The sequence below is a fragment of the Salarias fasciatus genome, chromosome 11, assembly GCF_902148845.1.
Source record: "Salarias fasciatus chromosome 11, fSalaFa1.1, whole genome shotgun sequence".
NCBI classification, from domain to species: domain Eukaryota; kingdom Metazoa; phylum Chordata; class Actinopteri; order Blenniiformes; family Blenniidae; genus Salarias; species Salarias fasciatus.
The window spans coordinates 25,979,564-25,999,932 of NC_043755.1; the positions used below are offsets into that span (position 1 = coordinate 25,979,564).

General features: G+C 48.8%; 2 protein-coding genes across 3 annotated transcripts; one reads left to right on the forward strand and one right to left on the reverse strand.

Annotated features, from left to right (window-relative positions):
* Nucleotides 1-147: 147 nt before the first annotated feature.
* On the reverse strand, nt 148-11,561 carry LOC115396536 (zinc finger protein OZF-like). The gene is made up of 4 exons (XM_030102441.1): nt 11,382-11,561; nt 8,569-8,868; nt 1,993-2,027; nt 148-1,431 (listed from the first exon to the last, which is right to left on the reverse strand). Exons 1-4 carry the CDS (start codon nt 11,464-11,466, stop codon nt 148-150), a joined length of 1,704 nt encoding a protein of 567 aa, XP_029958301.1. The 5' UTR covers nt 11,467-11,561.
* On the forward strand, nt 2,468-5,498 carry LOC115396916 (zinc finger BED domain-containing protein 1-like). Of its 2 annotated transcripts, none has more exons than XM_030103001.1 (3): nt 2,468-4,116; nt 4,312-4,528; nt 4,676-5,498. In XM_030103001.1, exons 1-3 carry the CDS (start codon nt 2,569-2,571, stop codon nt 4,996-4,998), a joined length of 2,088 nt encoding a protein of 695 aa, XP_029958861.1. In that variant the 5' UTR covers nt 2,468-2,568; the 3' UTR covers nt 4,999-5,498. The 2 variants fall into 2 exon arrangements, with proteins under 2 accessions (XP_029958861.1, XP_029958862.1); XM_030103002.1 differs by having other exon boundaries at nt 4,315-4,528.
* Nucleotides 11,562-20,369: the final 8,808 nt, after the last annotated feature.

Genomic DNA, 20,369 nt, shown 5'->3' on the forward strand with positions numbered 1-20,369 from the left:
ATAATCCGCTTCATCCAGGACCCTTGTAAACGAGGATTGATTGTGGATCGCTTGGTTGTATACGTGTATAGAACTACGTTTAATAAGACTGTTTCCAATCGGATTTAAAAAACCAACTGTGTCAATGACATCGTCAATAGTCTTTCATCACCTCATCTTCAAGTGAATTTTCATGTGGTGCAGCAAAGAAGAACGATAACTGAATCTTTTCCCACATGTTTCACAAGGATATGGCTTCTCACCTGTGTGAGATCTCTTGTGGACCACCAAATGACTGTGCTGACTGAAACTTTTCTCACATGTTTCACAAGGATACGGCTTCTCACCTGTGTGAGATCTTATGTGGCGCAACAAATGACTTCGGTTAATAAAACTTTTGCCACATGTTTCACAAGCATATGGCTTCTCACCTGTGTGAGATCTCATGTGGACCAACAAATAACTCCGGGTAATGAAACTTTTCCCACATGTTTCACAAGGGTACGGCTTCTCACCTGTGTGACATCTTATGTGGCGCAACAAATGACAGTGCCGTCTGAAACTTTTCCCACATGTTTCACAAGGATATGGCTTCTCACCTATGTGACATCTCTTGTGGACCAACAAAGTACTCTGACGTGTGAAAGTTTTTCCACATATTTCACAAGGATACGGCTTCTCACCTGTGTGAGATCTCATGTGGACCAATAAAGCACTCTGACGACTGAAACTTTTCCCACATTTTTCACAAGGATACGGCTTCTCACCTGTGTGAGATCTCATGTGGACCAATAAAGTACTCTGACGTGTGAAAGTTTTCCCACATGTTTCACAAGGATACGGCTTCTCACCTGTGTGAGATCTCATGTGGACCAATAAAGCACTCTGACGACTGAAACTTTTCCCACATTTTTCACAAGGATACGGCTTCTCACCTGTGTGAGATCTCATGTGGCGCAACAAATAACTCCGCTTAATGAAACATTTCCCACATGTTTCACAAGGATATGGCTTCTCACCTGTGTGAGATCTCTTGTGTACCAACAAATCACTCCGAGTATTGAAACATTTCCCACATGTTTCACAAGGATATGGCTTCTCACCTGTGTGAGATCTCTTGTGCACCAATAAAGAACTCGGATCACGGAAGCTTTTCCCACATGTTTCACACGGATACGGCTTCTCACCTGTGTGACATCTCTTGTGGACCACCAAATGACTGTGCCGACTGAAAGTTTTCTCACATCTTTCACAAGGATATGGCTTCTCACCTGTGTGACATCTCTTGTGGACCAACAAAGTACTCTGACGAGTGAAACTTTTCCCACATGTTTCACAAGGAAACGGCTTCTCACCTGTGTGAGATCTTATGTGGACCAATAAAGAGCTCGGATCACGGAAACTTTTCCCACATGTTTCACAAGTTTTCTTCTTGTCAGTGACCACTCCTGCCTTTGGATGTAATTTTGGTTTTTTGCGGACAGGTTCACCACATGTTTCCTCACAAAGCTTTTCACCTTCAGCCTGCTTCTCTGAAACAGGAACATCAATCAGTTTGTTCTCATGGTGGACTTCAGAGTCCTGAGAGAGGAGCTGCTCAGTGTCCCGTACTTCTTCTGGTTCTCTCAGGTCACTTTCACTCTCAAACTTAAGAATAAGCTGCTCTCCCTCCTGCCTGGTACCCAGAACCTCCTGTTCCTCCATCTGTGGAGGTTCTGGTTCTTCTTCTTCCTGTTTTATCTGTGGAAGTCCTGGTTCTTCTTCTTCATGTTTTATCTGTGGAAGTCCTGGTTCTTCTTCTTCCTGTTTTATCTGTGGAAGTTCTGGTTCTTCTTCTTCCTGTTTTATCTGTGGAGGTTCTGGTTCTTCTTCTTCCTGTTTTATCTGTGGAGGTTCTGGTTCTTCTTCTTCCTGTTTTATCTGTGGAGGTCCTGGTTCTTCTTCTTCCTGTTTCATCTGCGGAGGTTCTGGTTCTCCCTGCTGTAGACAGCAGCTTGTTTCCTGTTCAAAGACCTTCTCCTCTCGACAGTCAAGGGGCTGCTGCAGCTCTGCAGAGACAGAAAAATACAACATCAAAGATTTAATTCAATTAAGCTTTATTTATAAAGTGACATTAGGGGTGGGCGGTATAAACGGTATTAAGTATGCAATATAAATTTGGCCCACGGTAGGGATTTTGGTCATATTGCCCAAACGCGATAGCATATTACGTCCTCTAGGTGGCAGTAATGCAACTTTTTAGATGCCCGGTTCCCCGAAGAAGTAGTACACAACAACAACAACAATGGCGGCGAGCGGTTAACAGACAGAGGAAGAGCTCGTGAAAAAGATTGGTGCAACATCTATAACAGTGATCTGTAACTAGCGGTCCACCGGCCAAACAATAATATCTGGCCCGCCAGATGATTTTGAAAATCAGAGGCAGCTGCTTCACAGAGGCAGTAACACCGTCCATTAACCTGTGAGTATCCAGCTCCTCCTAAATAGGGGTGTGAAAAAAAATCGATTTGCAGATCTATCGCGATTTTCGGCCGCCAAATATAAGATCGATTTTTCAGATACTAATATCGATTGCTTGAGGGGGAAAAAATGTGCCACTTCTGCACCTCCACGCCGGTAGGTGGCGCCGTAGAGTCACTCTGCTGTGTGGCGCGGTGCCATTTCGGCAGTAGAGGCAGTCACAGGGGCAGAAGCGGACTGACTGAAAACCCAAACATGGCCAGCAAATTAACAACGCCTCCACAATACAAAGCGGACGTTTGGAAGTACTTTGGCTTCCAACTTAAAGGAGGTAAAAACGATCTTGATAAGGACAACGCCGTCTGCAAGATTTGCCTCGCTCTCGTGAAATATTGTGGCAACACAACAAACTTACGAGCTCACCTAGCAAGACATCATGCCGAGGTGTTAGCAGAGAAACAGCCACAGAAGCGTATTGAGCCAAACCAAACCACTGTGGACGCCTTACTCCCATCTAACTCACCTCGTGCTCAGCGTATTACGGAGGCCGTGGTGCATTTTATTTGTAAGGATTTGCGCCCATACAGTGTTGTTGACAACGTTGGATTCAGGTGGATGCTACATACATTGGAGCCTCGTTACAGGATACCGCAGCGCGTCCACATTACGGAAACAGCTGTACCCAAGATGTATGAAGAGGTGAAGACAGCCGTTAAAACATCGCTTAGCACAGCACAAAGAGTTGCCCTGACGTGTGACGGATGGACGTCCAGGGCCACCGAGTCGTATATTACCATCACATCTCACTACATCTCCGACAACTGGGAAATGGTCACACATGTGTTGCAGACGAGGGCAATGCATGAAAGCCACACCGGCAGTAACATCGCGGATGTACTGAAAAAGGCAATTGAAGAATGGGGCCTACAGGATAAAGACCCGGCCATTGTCACAGACAACGCGTCAAATATGACCGTCGCAGCTGAGCTGGCCAGTATGTTGCATTTTAAATGTTTCGCGCACACACTCAATTTGGCTTCCCAGCGCGCACTGAAGTTGCCAGCCGTCCAGCGCTTGCTAGGAAAGGTGAGAAGGATTACCAACTTTTTCAGACGCAGCACCATAGCTAGCCATGTTCTGAAAGAGAAACAAAAGCTGCTGAATCTGGAACAGCACAAACTTAAAACGGATGTCGTAACGCGGTGGAATAGCGCACACGACATGCTCCAGCGCTTCCTCAAGCAGCAGCCAGCTATTACTGCCGCCCTGCTCTCAAATGAGGTGAGGAAGAATGAAAAGGACATCAGCACTCTCACTGAGGCCGACATTGGAGCTGCTGAAGAAATTGTCAGAGCTATGAAGCCCATGAAGGCTGCCACCATCGTCATGGAAGAAGAGAAAACTCCAACACTGTCAGCAGTTGCACCAATCCATGCCCAGCTGATTGAAAAACTTCAGGAGAGCCCAGGTGACTCTAACATGTCAAAGGAGATCAAATCTGCCATCTGCCAGGATCTTGGAAGGAGGCACTTGGATGAGCAACAGAGACAGACTCTTCATGTTTGTGCAGCTTTGGATCCCAGATTTAAGACCTTGCCGTTTTTGTCTGAGGATGAACAAAAGGCCGTCTATGATAGAGTCGTCACAGAGGCTGCAAGGACCCAGGGGCTGTTTCAGGTAAGCTAAACTAACTACAGAGAAGCCTCTGAAACATTCAATCCAATACCATTTTAAAAAGCACAAATAAAGTTTAAAATGCATTAATAAATACTTCTGTTAGTAAACATATATGAAAAACAGATTAAGTCAGCATTTCATTTTCATTTACTGTATTAGGCTTATGTAATTCATTTAATGTCATATGTCTGTCAGCAGAGAGGAGCTGGAGAGAATGAGAGTGAGCCATGGGAATCAGAGACTCGGGCTGATGGAAATGAGGATGCAGGGCTGGAGGTGCCAGATGAGGAGGATGAAGGCTCCAGCCAAGGTCCAGGGGAAGAGGAGAACACTGCAGCACAGTCAACGTCCAAGAAGAGATCCAGGGATTCTTGTGGCCTGGCTGAACTTCTTGGTCAAACGTATGCTTCAGGTCAGTGTAGGAAATTTAGCCTATAGTACTAAACTCTGCACATACTTTATTCTGCACCGTGAACCTCAAACATTAAACTGTGGGGAAAGAGGACTTTTGTTGTGTTCTTAAAGAATTTGCTAAGTTTTGTTACACTGTGTGTTCCAGGGTCTGCAAAGAAGTTGAAGACTACAGACAAACAGGCACAGGAGGAGATGGGAAGATACAAAGAGACTGCTCCTATGCCAATAACAAAAGGAGCCAATCCACTGAACTGGTGGAAGGAACACGAGTGCGAATATCCCCTCCTGTCAAACCTTGCAAAGAGGTATTTGTGCATCCCTGGGACAAGTGTGTCCTCTGAGAGAGTCTTCTCTACTGCAGGGGACATTATCACTGCACAGAGGAGCACACTCAGCCCAGAACATCTTGATCAAATTCTCTTTCTCCAAAAAAATCTGAAAACAAAAGAGGTGAAGTACAAGCACTAGGCCCTTCCCCGTATCAGAATGTTAGTTTACTATTGCATTTATTTTGTTTACAAGAATACTCTATGCACTTAATTTTCTTCATAATTTCTATGTTGGTGTGTTCAGTGACATAGAGGACTCAGGACATATGCAATATGTATTTACAGGTATTTTATTGTAATCTGATCTGTTGAGATCAGTGTTCAAACTGACACTTGGTTACATTTTTACTTGTTGTGTTTTGTCAGTAACTTAGTTACTGAATGTGTTGCAATGGTTACTTGATACACTTGGTTTTATGATGGCAGTGTGTAATGCCTGCAACACCTCTGCATGCACAGGCATTTTATTTCCATATAATGTTCAGATCAGTGTTTAAACTGACAACATGAAAAGTATTTTTTTTCCTTTCTTTGTGCATTGTCAGTAACTGTATCCTTAATTTTCTCACTGCTGCTATTATGTTGTCATGGTTGTTTTGAGACTTTTGAGAAAAGAGACTTGTTGCACTTTATTTTATGATGGCAGTGTGTAACACTGGATTTTCTTTTTTTTTTCAGTGAAAATGTGCAAACACAAATAATAAATATGATATTTTGAAGAAAATAGTTTTGATCAATTTGTCACCTGAATGATCAATATCTTCAGTTGAACATATACAGCAACTTGATTTCTCATCTCGACATTTTAATTTTGATATTAACTGGGTAGAATATCACAATATATTGTGATCTCGCAATATCGTGATAATATCGTATCGTGACCCAAGAATCGTGATACGTATCGTATTGCAACATCCTTGCCAATACTCACCCCTACTCCTAAACCGCCTTCATTACCTGTGAAACACTTTGAAACCCTATAAGTCAGTGAACAACCTGAGCCATGCAGCTCCTGCTGCCTTCAGGGACACTTCGTAAAAGTAGCCTGCTGATAGACGCTACTGGTGCCTCAGTCAGCTGTTAGCTTCGCTGTTAGCCACCGACGAATGGGGATCAGTCAAAAAAAAAATTGGCCCGACGCCAAATCAAGTTGCCGACCCCTGATCTGTAATCTGGACATGGTTTGGATTCAAAGTAACTTGACTTATGTTATATAATAGTTTAAAAACTACTTCCTGCTTCCATGCTTTCGCCATGTGCTATGGTAACCATTAAAAGACTGGTATGCTGAAACGTATATATCAAATTCTACAATTCTACAATTTCATTTAGCAGACGCTTTTGTCCAAAGCGACGTACAACACAAACAAGAATATAGACATAAGAAAGAAAGAAACCCTTAGTAAATGCTTCAATTGCTTCAAGTGCGATTGGTCAACGGAGTTGCCATCAAGTTGCAGAAGAGGAGCCACTACCCCTCCCCTTTTTTTTTTTTTTGTTTTTTTTTGTGTGTCAACTTAGTCAGTGGTACATAAGTGCTGGGTTTTAGAACACCTGATCTACCGTGATATAAATTTTAGGCCATATTGCCCACCCCTAAGTGACATTTACAACACAGTCACAGTAACAGAACAGTAAGTAACAGATTACATGTAACGACGTTACGTAATCAGGATCCAAAAAAATTGTAACTGTAATCCGTTACAGTACACGCAAAAAATATGTAATCTCGTTACAGGTACTTCTGATAAAAACACTGAGCGGGATTACTTCTGAAAATCAGACGGAATATACCAGAATTATAACAGACATCCGCGCCGTATACAGACATTTGTGACACTTTACGGCACAAACCGCCACATCATAGATCTATAAACAATAGACGCCGTAGATATATAAATGATAGACGCCGCATTGACCGCTGTCTTGGAGCAGCCTCCCGCTCTGCTGATATGTTTAACCGTGAATGAAACAACCCGTGTTGCCAACTGCTCCACTTGCTGCTGGAATCATGGCTGCTCCAGGGAGAGAAACTCATTATTTGGCTGGAAATGTCGACATTTTGTATTTAAAGGTGCATTAAGGAGTTTTTCAACCTTAAGAATACTTATTTTCCACCATAAATATGTTACACATTTTAATGATGTGTACAATGTGCCCTGACATATTCATTACAAGTACCTCTAACAGCGCTAAATTGTCACTTGAAAGTTGCAGTGCCGGTCCGGCACCAGCATTTTTTTGGGGAGAATTTGAGATGATGTGACGTAATGCATGCTCCCACTGACCTGATTTAGTTAGGTTTCGTTTTGTCCGCCATTAATCCGCCAGATGCTTAGTGAGCAACAACTGAGCAGGATCTTCCAGAAAGTAAGAAAAGACCGGCTTCTAGCACTGCCACAGCTCCAGCACAGACTCCACCAGGTAAAAGAAACTTAAATCTTACTCGAGCGCTACTAAAAGAGTGAGGAAGGAGTTCCCCTCTTCCGTGCACGCAAGCCACAGGCACGAGTTTCACTAAGCTGCATTATGCCCAAGGCCTGCACGGGGCGCTGTTTTGCATAAAACGTGCAAACTCCTTAATGCACCTTTAAGTCAGATGAGGCCCAGAACTTCTCTGTACAATGTAAATCCTGCCTCCAGCTGTGAAAACGGTCTCAACATCCAGGAACTCATCAAACCTGAAGACACAGCTACAGGTATGAAACACACCTGAACTCACAGTGAAGCTAAAGTGTTATTAGCCTGCTAACCTTTCAGTAACCTGCTGCTGAGAACCTCAGCCTCACCAGGCTGAACTCAGAAGAATCTGATGGAGGCAATAATATCTTCAGCCTGGATGGAGGATTTATTGGGGACTGCATGTTTCCTTCTGTCAAAGAGAAATGAATCAACTCTGAGCTCTAGAAAAAAAAAACATACAGAACATGGCTGACCTGAAGACAAAGCACTGCTCCTCACTGCAGCAGTACAGCTACACAGCAGACTGAGTATATAATATAAATGTGTGTTAACACTGTCAATGCTCCTGGTTCTGCTGCTGGACTGCAGAACTACAAGAGGAACACAGACTGAACTGATGGAGTTGATCCTAAGTCAGAGAGAAAGACAGTCAGATTCTCAGTAGGTTAGAGGTCAAAGGTCATGTTTGTGGTATTAATTGGGGCTGAACACAGAGTTCAGCACAGTACAGAACACTCAGAGCATTTAGTGTTTACTGTGTAGAGTTGTCAATACACTGAGGATGGCACATTGTATTTGTCTTTACTTTTTATGTTTGCTGGTGAAGTAAAAGTAACTAAAAGTAATCTGGTATGTTACTTTTTAATTGAAGTAATTAGAGTAAGTTACTGATTACATTTTTTGACAAGTAACTGGTAATTGTACTGATTACAATTCTAAAGTAAGCCTTCCAACCCTGTTTACAGCTGAGTTGAGAAAGAATGTTTGGTTGGGGAAAAAGGACACGCTGTGTTTCCTAAAGTGGAACGCTGGGCTGTTCCTGTGATTCCACTTCCACACCAGAGGGGGCGCTGTGTGGTGGAGGTGAAGTAGAAAGAGAGCGTTTGGAGCTCCCAGTCTGCTGAATAAAGCGGGATCCAAAGATTAAAAGCATAAGAGACACAGATCCTGCTTGGTCTGTGGGGGATAAAGCAGACAGCCATAACCATGGAGATCCTCCAGCAGCCACATTCACACTTTTCCATACCTGCTCTGTGGAGCTGGATCTGAGGGTTCCAGATGACGGCCGGCAGTCTGCAGCGACCATCAGACTCCTCCTGGTACTGGACCAGAGTCTGTTCAAACACGCTGGAGATTTCCACAGCAGCAGCAGCAGTCAGTCTCTGGCTGGTCAGGTCTCTCAGAGAGTGGTGGGGATTTTCACTTCCACCATCAGGAACACCCTCCTCAACAGGATCCTCCTCCTCTTTCATGAGTGGAGCTTCATGTTCCTCCTGCTCCACAGTGGACGTCGTCCTCTGGTCACCAATGTGCTGCTGGGGCCTCTCTGCAGGGAAACCAGATAAAGTCACTGAGGTGATGGATGGATGAGACAGGACCGCAAACACTTAAAGGAGCCATATCATGCTTTGCCCAGTCTGACAAAGCAGACCTGTCAATCTTGGCGAAACTTTTTGAGTACCAGTTGCAGGGCTGTCTACCCGGTAGACGGTTGCGCGTTGGGCAGCCTGGGAGTTGTTGACGTGGGGGGGGGGGGGTCTGTCTCTGCGGATTCCGCGGCAGCAGGATCATGTGATAGCAATGCTTTTTTTCATTAGTTGTTGGGCTATTTTAGCCCGCCCCTTTGCTTTTTTGATTGGCAGTTAAAGCTTGTGTCTGGAGTTTTGAAAGAGAGAGGTTTTTTTAATCCAACGTCTCGAGGTTCCGCCCTCCCTCTGCTTTCGTGAGCGACCAAGCCACGCCCCTTTAATTGTGCTTGCGCATTACCTGCGGGGTAAAAATGAGTGCCTCCGAGTCCTACAGCATCCTAAATGTTTAGCTGTTTACGGTGGATGTTTATTATTTCTTCCAAAACCCCATCCCTGGAAAAAAAAAAAAGACGAAAAAAGAGCAAGAGTGCGCAGGCTCCATTATTTCGCGACCGTCACTCACTGACAGTTCTGGACGTCGGGAACAGTTTTAAGCTTATGAAAAACACAATCAACACGATGTCTCAAATAATCAAACAATATTCAAACTGAGCTACAACACACTGGAGCCAGGATCACATTTCAACGCAAAAAGAAAACCAGACAGCGCAACGCGACCATCCGGGGCTATTAAATCCCATTGATGGTGCTGCAGGTCTTGATCTTCCCATCCAACCACCAGACCCGCTCCAATACTAATGCAAAGCCTTCCCCAACAACTTATTATTATTGTTTGTGTTCTCCAACATTTTTGGGAAATTAAGCGACCTGTCGATAAGAGGAAACAATGCGAGACGATTGGGGGGGGGGGGTTCTTTTCCCAAGCCACATAACAACCTGAGTCCACGGACATGGAGGGACTGTCGGGATGTGAACTCCAAACTCTCTGCCTGACTCGGTTCGCCACAGAGCTCTGACACTTAAAATAATTTCTGATCCGTTTATGAGCGCCTCCCGCAGGCTGTGCTCTGACCTGGCGGTCTGCCTCCGTTCTCCACGGAGCCAAAACATGCTCCACACTTAGAATTATTACAGAGCATGTCCTCTGTGGGGCTCCGGGCCTGGGGACAGCCCAGTCCTGGGGACAGCCCTGTTCTGGGACTCCGACCGTCTCTCCTGCTGTAACAGCCGTCACAGCGCCTGTCAGAGACCTTCACTGTTTGTCCTGGTGAGGGGGCGGGGCTTAGTGATAGGTCAACTGCTCTGTCTTAACAACAGTCACTTAATGACAGCAAAAAACAAAGACTGATTTTGATAAATAACTTTGTAAAGTTTCTCCATTTACACAAACTACCACTGGAAATTTAGCGCTGCCTCAATACGAGAGAAGACAGTGAAGTGATTAGCGCACGGCTAGAAACCAATCAGATGCTTTGTCCAAAGTGTGAAACACTGAAGTGTTTCAAGGCCTGCCTGACTCGCTGTGATTGGCTAAAACTCCTTAACACTGAGAACCACTGGTAGTTAGAACTGTCACTTAATGACTGGTTACAGAGAAGAAAAAAAAAATTATATATATATATATTTCCACGCCGGATTTCCGGCACTGTGCAGGAGGTCTTCGAACCCTGGGGAGAAAGGAATTTAGAGTGTGAAAGGCTCATGGCTCAGAAAGTGAAAACATTTTTTTGAATTTCCATCCTCGGTTCTTGAGAGACGACATTTCTTGAAATATGCTCACTGCATGAAAAAGTGCTGATTCACTGTCATGGCGGGTGAGTGGAGCTCATTTCCATGGCAACAGAGCAGCTGCAGACTCTGCCATGGCTGACCTGAGCTCACAGGAGGAGACATGCAGGCAGGCAGGCAGGCAGGCACACACACACACACACACACACACACACACACACACACACACACACACACACACACACACACACACACACACACACACACACAGATTTGGTAGCCAATTGCAGGCAAAAAGCCACCATTCCCGCCAGAATTGTCCAGTTCTACGTGCATTCTTGAAGTCGGCGTGACGTCACAAACCCAGCGACCAAGGGCGCCATTTTGAAAGAGGGGAAAACCAAGTAAAACAAGCACAGAACTCTGTTGGACCGCCGGCACGTAATAATCTCTAAATGTGAGTAATTTTAGTGCTTAAACTTTCACAAAACACGCCTATATATAAAGAGGAGACCGTTCTGATTATGTAGAATTTGAAATTTTTAAAATCGGTACAAAATTGACAGAGATACGTGGAACGTTTGTTACATGTTCCTGGGGGGACCCGATTGAGTCTGGCACTCACTGAGACTAAGCATGTGTTTGATGTAATAAAGTTACAACTGAGAAATTACAGTTTATCGCCCACTGTGCGCATATAAGGAGAAGAAACAGAAGGAACCAGATGCGGACTTTTCTCTACCTGTTGTGGGGAAGTCCCTCTGAGCTCCCCCGCTGACTCCCAGCAGTCTGTCCTGGACATCCAGCTCCTCCTTACACGGAACCATCCTTTCTTCCAACGCAGTGAAGATTTCTGCAGCAGCAGCTTTTATCCTCTCAGTAATGAACTCTCTGAAAACCTGAACAGAAGTCCGAGTCGCTGAAGCAGACGAAATGTTTCCTCTCACGGAAAAATACAGCCGTGACTTGGAGGCGGACTCTTCTTCTTCTCGTGGTTTTCATCCGGAGGCTCACAAACAGCGCTCCGCTTCGCACTGACTCCTGCTGGACACAGGGGGAACTGCAGGCCGCTCGTCAGTTTGGAAAGAAAAGAGTTTGATTTTGCTTTGGTTTGGGTTATTCTTTGTTTGTTTGTTTGTTTGTTTGTTTGTTTGTTTGTATGTTTGTTGTTTCATCAACCTAATCATAAATGACTCACCAAATAATAAGAGACAGGAACTGTTGAAACAGAAAGGTCAGTCGCAGAAACTGCAGTCACAAAACGATTCGGGCAGAATGGATTTAGACTAAACCAGACATGGGCAAACTACGGCCCGCGGGCCACATACGGCCCGTTAGGCTTTTCAATCCGGCTAGGGTTGCCAACTCCCAGAGATTGAAATAAGGGACGCCTCTCGCGGGCAGTTGAAAAAATTGGGTTTTTGGGGGGTCAAAAACGCATATATAACAGCATTTTGCCACAGTTATACCAATTACAGACTATTAAAACACATTAGACCACTGCATTACACTTACAGTAACAAGATAATAACTCATGATCAGTTTGGATTTGAGGCATACATGTGAGACAGTTATCATTCAAGTATCATCCATCATCATGGACAGCAGCTCTCAGCCACTGCACTGGACGGTAGAGGAGCTCAGCAGCTCCTTCAGAGGCGACTGAGACGCCCTCAGTGTAGGAAGGAGCTACCACAGGCCTCTCATCCCCACCGCTGTCAGGCTGTACAATTCCACTGTGTAGAACATGTGCAATAATCCTGGACATTAAAATATCCTGCACCCCCCCCCCCCCTTAAGAAGTTTAGCAACACTTTATCATCCATTCACTCTGCTGTATCCATTCACTCCACTAAAACATATTGTACATATTATATATCGTACTGTATAGTTATATATTGCATCTTATATTGCATTGTATATATTGTATATATTATATATTTGCTGTTATATTTTTAAGATTCATGTTGTACATACAGTTAGATCTTTGTCTTGAGCTTCTATTATCAGTCAGTCCTACTATGATTTGCACTATTATTTGTTAATTATTGCACCATTCATTACTTTTGCAACCCGCTGTGTGTTCTATGAGCCTGTAACGTGAGGGAATGTCTTGTTTATCCAGGGGCTCATCAGGCTCACTAACACAACACAACAGCCTGTATACACCTGTAAATTTCTCCACTGTGAGATTAATAAAGTCTTCTATTCTAAATTTATTGCTAAATGTGCAAAATAACATCAAACAGCTACTGTCTCTTCTGGATTTTAACATGTTCTTTTTTTATTTTCAACTGAAAAAGTGCAAAATCAAAACTGTAAAACCTTCTGAACAAAAAACCAACAAGGTGCAGAATCTAAACTGAAAACACCACAGTCTGGAGCAGCAGACACACATCAATGAAATAAACAAAACATATCCGATATGGAAACGGCACAAACTTACATGTCTATGGACGCACACACAAGCGGCAGATCAAGAGATAAAAATAGAAACTTGAACTTGAAGAACAGACAGAAACACCGGTTGAAACTCCACATAGCGTTACACCATCAGTATTCTTCTTCTGACCCAAACAGAGCAGCTCTACTGTGAGTTTCTTCTTCACTCTGCTTGGTGCGCTAACTGCTCTGGTTTTAGCGCCCCTAGTGGTTGGGCCCTCGAATTACATGCCATGCTGGACAGCCTTCAGAACACAGAGAGAAAAAAATGCGTCTTGCCTTTACCCGTGCGGCCGGGACAAACAACGTCCCGTATGGGGCACGCCACTTTTGGCTTAAATACGGTACGTCCCGGCTAATACGGGACAGTTGGAAACCCTAAATCCGGCCCGCCGAACTCGTCCAAATTATAGTGAAAACCTCATTCATTTTCCCCTTTCCTGCAATGCCCATGTTTCCCCAATAGATGGCGCGCTCAAAAAATATTGACCGTTGTTGGAGTGGCACGCACTAAATCAAACCACTAATTCCAGCCATTACAAAAGAAATGTCAAGAACATTTTTCACATAAAAAAGACTCAGACAGAAATCCGTGCCTGCCCAAAATTAAATGGAAACATGAATAAATAAAAAAAAAGAAACAAAAAGGACACACACACACACCAATTAAAAAACCCCCAAAACAAAACAAAAAAACAACAACAACAAAACATAAGAACAAACGCAGAAAACTCTTCATCGACACTGGTACTGGCCTGGGGGTTTCAGGTGCGCTGATTGTCAGCCGAGTACCCCTCAATTGAAATTGGACTCCACCTTGAAGGTGTGGTTGTTCCTGGTGACTGTCAAGTACAAACCAGCAAGATGTCTTGCAAGAAATTGTCAAAGGCATGGAGAAAGAAGCTTTTTTTAAAGGTGCTTTGGAGGAGTCTGCCGCATCTGACGTGAAACATGTGTCTCTGTGCTCTTTGGCAGGGGTTAATTGGCCAGTATGTGACTTGCGGACGGCACACTGGTTGGATGGCTTTTTTGTGCAAAAGGAAAAGCTTACGGCACCTGGTATTCCCAGGCGGTCTCCCATCCAAGTACTGACCAGGCCTGACCCTGCTTGGCTTCCGAGATCAGACGAGATCGGGCATTTTGGGGGGGGGGATTTTTTAATATGAAATCATACAGGAAAATCAGAACAGAAAACATGGGCGGGGCGGTCCGCCGTACAAGCAAACAGTAAACAAACATGAAGACGGGAGAAAGCAAGGCCAACCCAGGTCGCCAAAACACCAACACATCTGCAGAAAGAAAAGGAGAAACACACTTTAAAAACACAGAGCAGTAGCAAAAATAGAATGTATTCTGAACACTTATGGACACATTTTTAAAAGGCCCAGTGGGCCCCAGGCTGCGCACAGCAGTGCCGCAGCCCCCGCCAGGGGAAACTCAGGGAGACGCCCAGTCCAAAGCCCAGGCGGGCCCTGTACAGGGCCCCAAGGACGAAGAGACAAAAAAAACAAACCCGTTGTCGATACCACCCTGTGCACCCACCACATGTCTCTCCGAGCGATGATCTGCCGTCGCCTCCCTTCCAGCATCCCGTCACAGGGCCAGCTCAATCCGGCCCCGCGGCGAGACGCGGAACAAGGTCTGATGGGGGAGAAGAGCCCCCCGAAGGCGCCCCTCATCCCCTGCGTGCAACAGTTTCAGGTGGGTGTGCAGGTACCTGCAGAACACCGGCCATGGCCTGCAGCTCCGACCCTCAAAATGAAAGTAGTTCCTGGAGATATAGACCGCATGACGGGCCACCTGCAGAACCAAATGGCAAAGCTGGCCATTTCGCCGTCTCCTGAGCGCCACAGGGCTGAGAGCAGGACCGAACAGGATTAGCCAGGCTTCGGCGTCACCCCCGCCATGGGCCGCTGGCACGGGCAAACTCCAGCCGAGCCGCCGGGCCAGCAGGTCCAGAATCCGGACCCAGAAAGGCCGGACAGCCGGGGACATCACCACAAGGTGGAGCAGGTCCTCATTCGGGCCACCGCACACTGGACAGCTCCTACTGTATTGGGATGGAAGGATCTGATGCAACACGTCCCTGGTATAGAGGAGCCGATGTCTCAGCCTGAACTCGAAGTCTGCCAGTGTCGGTGAAGTAAAGCACGTGAAAACCCCCGGCCAAATCCTCTCCACAGACCGCGCAGGGAAGACCACCCGCCACCTGCTGTTCGCTGCGGGCTCCCTGCATGCTCCAGCCAGCAGGAGCCTGGACAGACTCCGAGTGGTCAGCGCCGTCAGCCGGACCACTCCCCCTCCACCGTGCACATCGAAGTCCAGGGGGGGCACCCCATCACCTGGCGGCCCCCCCCCCCCACTCAGCAAATCCCCCCAGTGCTGGAACAAATGATCTCTCACGGTACCCATCAGGGCCTCAACCGCCTTACGCCTGAAGACCTGCCCAGACTGCCTGAACCGGGAGCGCAGCCACTCAATGTTCCAGTCCCCGCACCGAGAGAAAATATCGCCGAGCGCATGGAGACCAGCCTTCTCGAAAGCCGCTGCTCTCATGAAATCCCTCTTTTCTGGTGGGGATGAGAGGAGGTCCGGATTAAACCTCACCGGGAGCCCCCGGAGGATGTCCCAGCAGGCCGGCACGGCCACTGCCAGTGGTCTCAACACTGCCCATGCCTCCCCCACCTCCCTCAGGAAACGGGGGAGCCCATCCAGTGTCCAACCCGCCCCCACCCTGCAGAGACTCGACGCCGACAACACCCCGCCCATGAAGTCTTTCCAGGGGGCCGCACAGCCAGGATCCAGCCACTTCCTCACAAGCTTCAGGCGCAGGGCCCGCTTCTTCACCACGATGTCCACGAGGTTCAAACCGCCACTCTGCAAATCATTCACCAGAACAGCATGCGCGATTGCCTTCTTCTTCGCCCCCCATAAAAAGTTGGAAATTGCCACGCTGAGCCTGTTTGCTAGATCCCCCGGGAGGGCGCACACCGCCAGGGCGTGTGTGAGCTGTGACACCACCAGCTCGTTGGCGACCAGCACCCTTCCTCTCAAGTTCAGGGTGCGGAACTTAAAGAGGTTAAGCGTGCTCGTCATCTTCCTAGCCACGTTCTCCATCGTCTGCCTATCACAGGCAGCCTCGTCTCTGCCCACCATGATCCCCAAGACCCTGTAAACCGCCCCAGCCGTCACCATGCCCGCCGGCAGCTGGCCCATCCTCGCCTGCCCACACACGGCGACTGCCGACTTCTGATAATTAATCCGGGCCCCCGACGCGCTACCGTACACTTTGAGGAGGTGCAGGGCCTCGTCCAGGCTCTGCCCATCCCGCAAAACCAAGTTGGTGTCGTCCGCAAACTGAAAAACCTTATGTTCCACACCCACTGGAGAGACAATACCTCTGACCCGCGGCTCCGCCTCCAGCATGCCCGCCAGGGGCTCCGCCACCAGGCTGTACAGGAAAGCCGACAGCGGGCATCCTTGCCGGATCGACCTCCGAACCGGAATTGGATCCGTCAAGGAGCCATTACATTTGATCCTACTCGTGGCCGCACTGTACAGGAGCCGTATCCAGCCCTGGAAACGCTGACCGAAGCCCATCTTATCCAAAACCCCCCACAGGAAAGCATGCTCCACCCGGTCGAAGGCCTTATTAAAATCCAAGGTCACGTGCAGACCCGCCGTGCGGTGCATCTTCTGCAGAACGGCCTTTAAGGACAGAATGGTGTCAGCAATGTCCCGCCCAGGCACGCTGTAGGCTTGGTTGGACCTGACGACCGACGCCATGACCCCGCTCAAACGCCTGGCCAGGACCCTAGCCAGTATCTTGTAATCGACGTTCAGCAGGCTGATCGGTCTGTAGTTAGCAATCTTGGACTTCTCCCCCTTCTTGTAGACGAGCGTGATGATACCCCCTGCAAATGCCTCGGACAACCTGTTCTCCCGTTCCATGTCCCGATACAGCTGCAGGAGCATGGGAGCCAGCTGCAGCACATACTTCTTGTAAAATTCAGCCGTCAGTCCGTCCGAGCCCGGGCTCTTATCTGCGCTCAAATGACGTATTGCCTCCACCACCTCCTCCAGCGAGATGTCCTCTTCACAAACCCCCCTCTCCTCCCCCGTAAGCTGCCCAGTCAAGCTCTCCAAAGCCACCTGCATGCCGCGGGCCGACACCCCCTCAGACGCAAAAAGACCAGTGTAATAATCACTTGCAATGGTGAGAATCTCAAGGTGGCTGGACCTCAACACCCCTTCCCCATCCTCCAGTTGTTCCACCCTCATCGCACTCTGCTTCTGCCGCTCCATACCAAAAAAGTACGCAGTGGATCGCTCTCCCAGCACTGTACGGCGGGCCCTGGCACGCAGGATGGCCCCCTGGCACTTCCGCACCTCTAGGCGTTCCAAGTCAGCCTTTACACCTAAATACTCGGGGTCCACGCGCCCCCCAAAGAGCTCCTCACGCCGCAGAATGTCGTCACGGCGTGCACACAACCTCCTCTCCTCACTCCTGGCCAGCCAATTCCGGAGCTTGCCGTAATTAATTGCCGCTTGCTTCAGACGCCTCTTTGCCCCATCCCACCACTCCACCCGAGAGTGCAGCGAGGCGGACTCCTCTGCCAACTGATCCAGAACTTTGGTCATCTTCCTGTCGAAACTGACTTCACCCAAATACGTGTTATTAAAGACCCAGGTCCCGCCCGTGCGCTGACCCACCCGCGCACCCACCAGCACCCTCAGTGGCGAGTGATCACTCAGCCAGGGCTGATCATAAGTGGCTGCCGCTATCCTGTGCATGTGCTGCTCAGGCAGCAAACACAGATCCAGACGGGACTGCTTCAGGGTTCCCTGGACCACCTGCCGCCTCGAAAAACCCCGTCTTGTTAGGTTCAGTGCACGCCACACCTCCACCAAACCGTGCCTGTGCAACAGGTTCAACAAAAGAGTGCGCGACCCATCATTCCTATAGACATTATTCCGGCCCACATCCAGCTTAGACAAAGTAATATTGAAATCCCCAATAACTATGGTGGCGTCATTCACAAAACCAAAAACCCTGTTCAGAAAGATCTTCCGTGCCAGCTCATCATTCGGCGCATGAACATTAATAAGCCGAAAAGGCCACTCCCCTGCAAAATCCACCACCACATATGCACCACACGGGTCCGCACACACGAGCTGTGACCGCCTACCCCGCTCACCCTTGGCCAATATCGCCACCCCACGTGCCAATCCAGAGCCCAAAGCACAGTGGACTGTGCCCACTCCCATCGCTTCCACAAGTCGCACCTGTGCAGGCCCCCAATGAGTCTCCTGAATGCACAGGACATCCCAGACAAGGTTCTGGAGTACACTGTGCATCCGCGCCGGGCACCGCAGCCCACCTGTGTTGAGGGACAAGAGGGAAAAAGCCATGACGAGCCAGAGAGAGAGAGATGCCACATAAACCAATGTCAGTCCTCAGTGGGGGCGCCCTGGTGTGCCGTCCCCCTTCCTCTTTTTCCGCACAGCCTCCCGCCGTGGCAGCACGTCAGTGTCGGTGTCATCCACTATGTCACCGCTGTCGACGGCAGAGAAGCGCGCCAGCTCAGCCACCCCTTGCCGCTGCTCCGCCTGCTGCCGCGACACGCTCTCCCCCGGCCTGCGGCCGCTCCTGGGGGCGCGGTCACGCGAGGCACTCCTTGACCTCACAGCATGCTCCGGTGAACGCGGGGTCCAACTCCTTGAGCGACGATGACCACGATGGGTGCCTGGCTCTGCGTCTCCTCGCGCTATAGGTCTGGGCTCGCAGACCGCTACTCGGTCCGCGGCCCCCGCTTCAGAGGCAGAACGTGGCTCTGGCCCAGCTCTCACCCTCCTCCCCGGTTCGACCCCCTCTGCCGCGGCCATAAGAGCAGGGTCCTCACAGACCCCCTCTCCCCAATCGGGGGCAGGGTGCTCCACCCCCTCCCTCTCGGGTGCCTCACCAACACCTCGCTCCGAGTCCGGCTGGGGATCCCCCGCACGGCTGTCATCCACCAAGCTCTCCTCCCCCATTGACGCCTGGCTCAGGGCACTCTCTCTCTCTGCCACCGTCCCCTCTTCAACCCCCCCCTCCACACAGTCCCCGCCAGGGTCCGACCCGCCGCACCCGCACACATTCACAGACAGCCTGCACATTCTACACCTGCGTGCCCTGGGCTCCCCACACTCCCAAGCGTAATGGCCCTGCACTCCACAATTGTTGCACAGAAAATCCGGACAATCCCGAAGAATGTGGTCAGGCTGAAGACAGCCCCTGCACACCCTGACCTGCCTGTCATGTATCACCCTGAAGTACTCCGGGCCCGCGAGCGTCTCAAAACGCGCCGAGTACGGCAGTGAACGCACCGTGCTTGTGAACTTGACTTTAACATAGCGCGTGCCGTCCACCCACTTGGACCCCGGCCAGGCTCTCCTCCGCACTCCAGATACCGCCGAGACCCCCCAGAGGAGCAGTTTATCCACGATCTCCGCATCGGTCACGTACGCCGGCAGCCCCATAAAAGAAACAATCACCTCGTCACTGGCCGCCTCACGCGCATGCACCCTTGCGTCTCCAACACGGAAGCCATCCAGCAGCCGCTCCTTCCCTGCCACCGCCGCCATCGTCACCTCATATTTTGCCTTCCCAATAACCCTGCAAGCCAGCAGCCTGCCACACACCAACTCAATCGCCTTCATGAAGTTCATGGGAGTAACCTCACCTCCCTCCAGCTCCACCACCACCGTCAAATCCTTACGATAAACAGGACGGTCCTCCACGCATCCAGCCGCGCCGTCCGCCTGCTGAGTGTGCTCAGCCATTGCACTCGTCCACCACCGCGCCAACAGGCGCAGACAGCAAAAACAACCAAAAGAGACACCACTCCCCCCAGCACGTGGGCTGAGAGGAGGGGAAAGGCAAAAGAGCCAGACAAAACCCCGAAAAACAAACCTCGGGGCAAACAAAGGCAGAAAAATCAGGCTATGGGAGCCTCAGCCCCGAGCACACAAACGCACTGCTCTGTTCTCCCCTGCACACACACCTGGCCACTCCTACTAATCAGGGTAGTATGGCCGTAAGCGACAGTCTTTGAGAGCCATTCCACTTTTAAAGGGAAACGGAGTGACGGCTGGCCAGTAGAGGGCGCTGTGGCGCCGCACTGCCACTCACCACATGAGCTTCAACAGCAAGTGAAAAACAATCACTTCAAATCAAACCACTAATTCCAGCCATTACAAAAGAAATGTCAAGAACATTTTTCACATAAAAAAGACTCAGACAGAAATC

Coding starts and splice junctions, on each gene's coding strand:
- LOC115396916 (XM_030103001.1), top strand. CDS start 2,569: ATGTGCCACTTCTGCACCTCCACGCCGGTAGGTGGCGCCGTAGAGTCA. Junction 4,117..4,311: donor GGACCCAGGGGCTGTTTCAG/GTAAGCTAAACT, acceptor TATGTCTGTCAG/CAGAGAGGAGCTGGAGAGAA. Junction 4,529..4,675: donor TGGTCAAACGTATGCTTCAG/GTCAGTGTAGGA, acceptor TGTGTGTTCCAG/GGTCTGCAAAGAAGTTGAAG.
- LOC115396536 (XM_030102441.1), bottom strand. CDS start 11,466: ATGGTTCCGTGTAAGGAGGAGCTGGATGTCCAGGACAGACTGCTGGGA. Junction 8,869..11,381: donor GAGGGACTTCCCCACAACAG/GTAGAGAAAAGT, acceptor GTTTCCCTGCAG/AGAGGCCCCAGCAGCACATT. Junction 2,028..8,568: donor GATCCAGCTCCACAGAGCAG/GTATGGAAAAGT, acceptor CTGTCTCTGCAG/AGCTGCAGCAGCCCCTTGAC.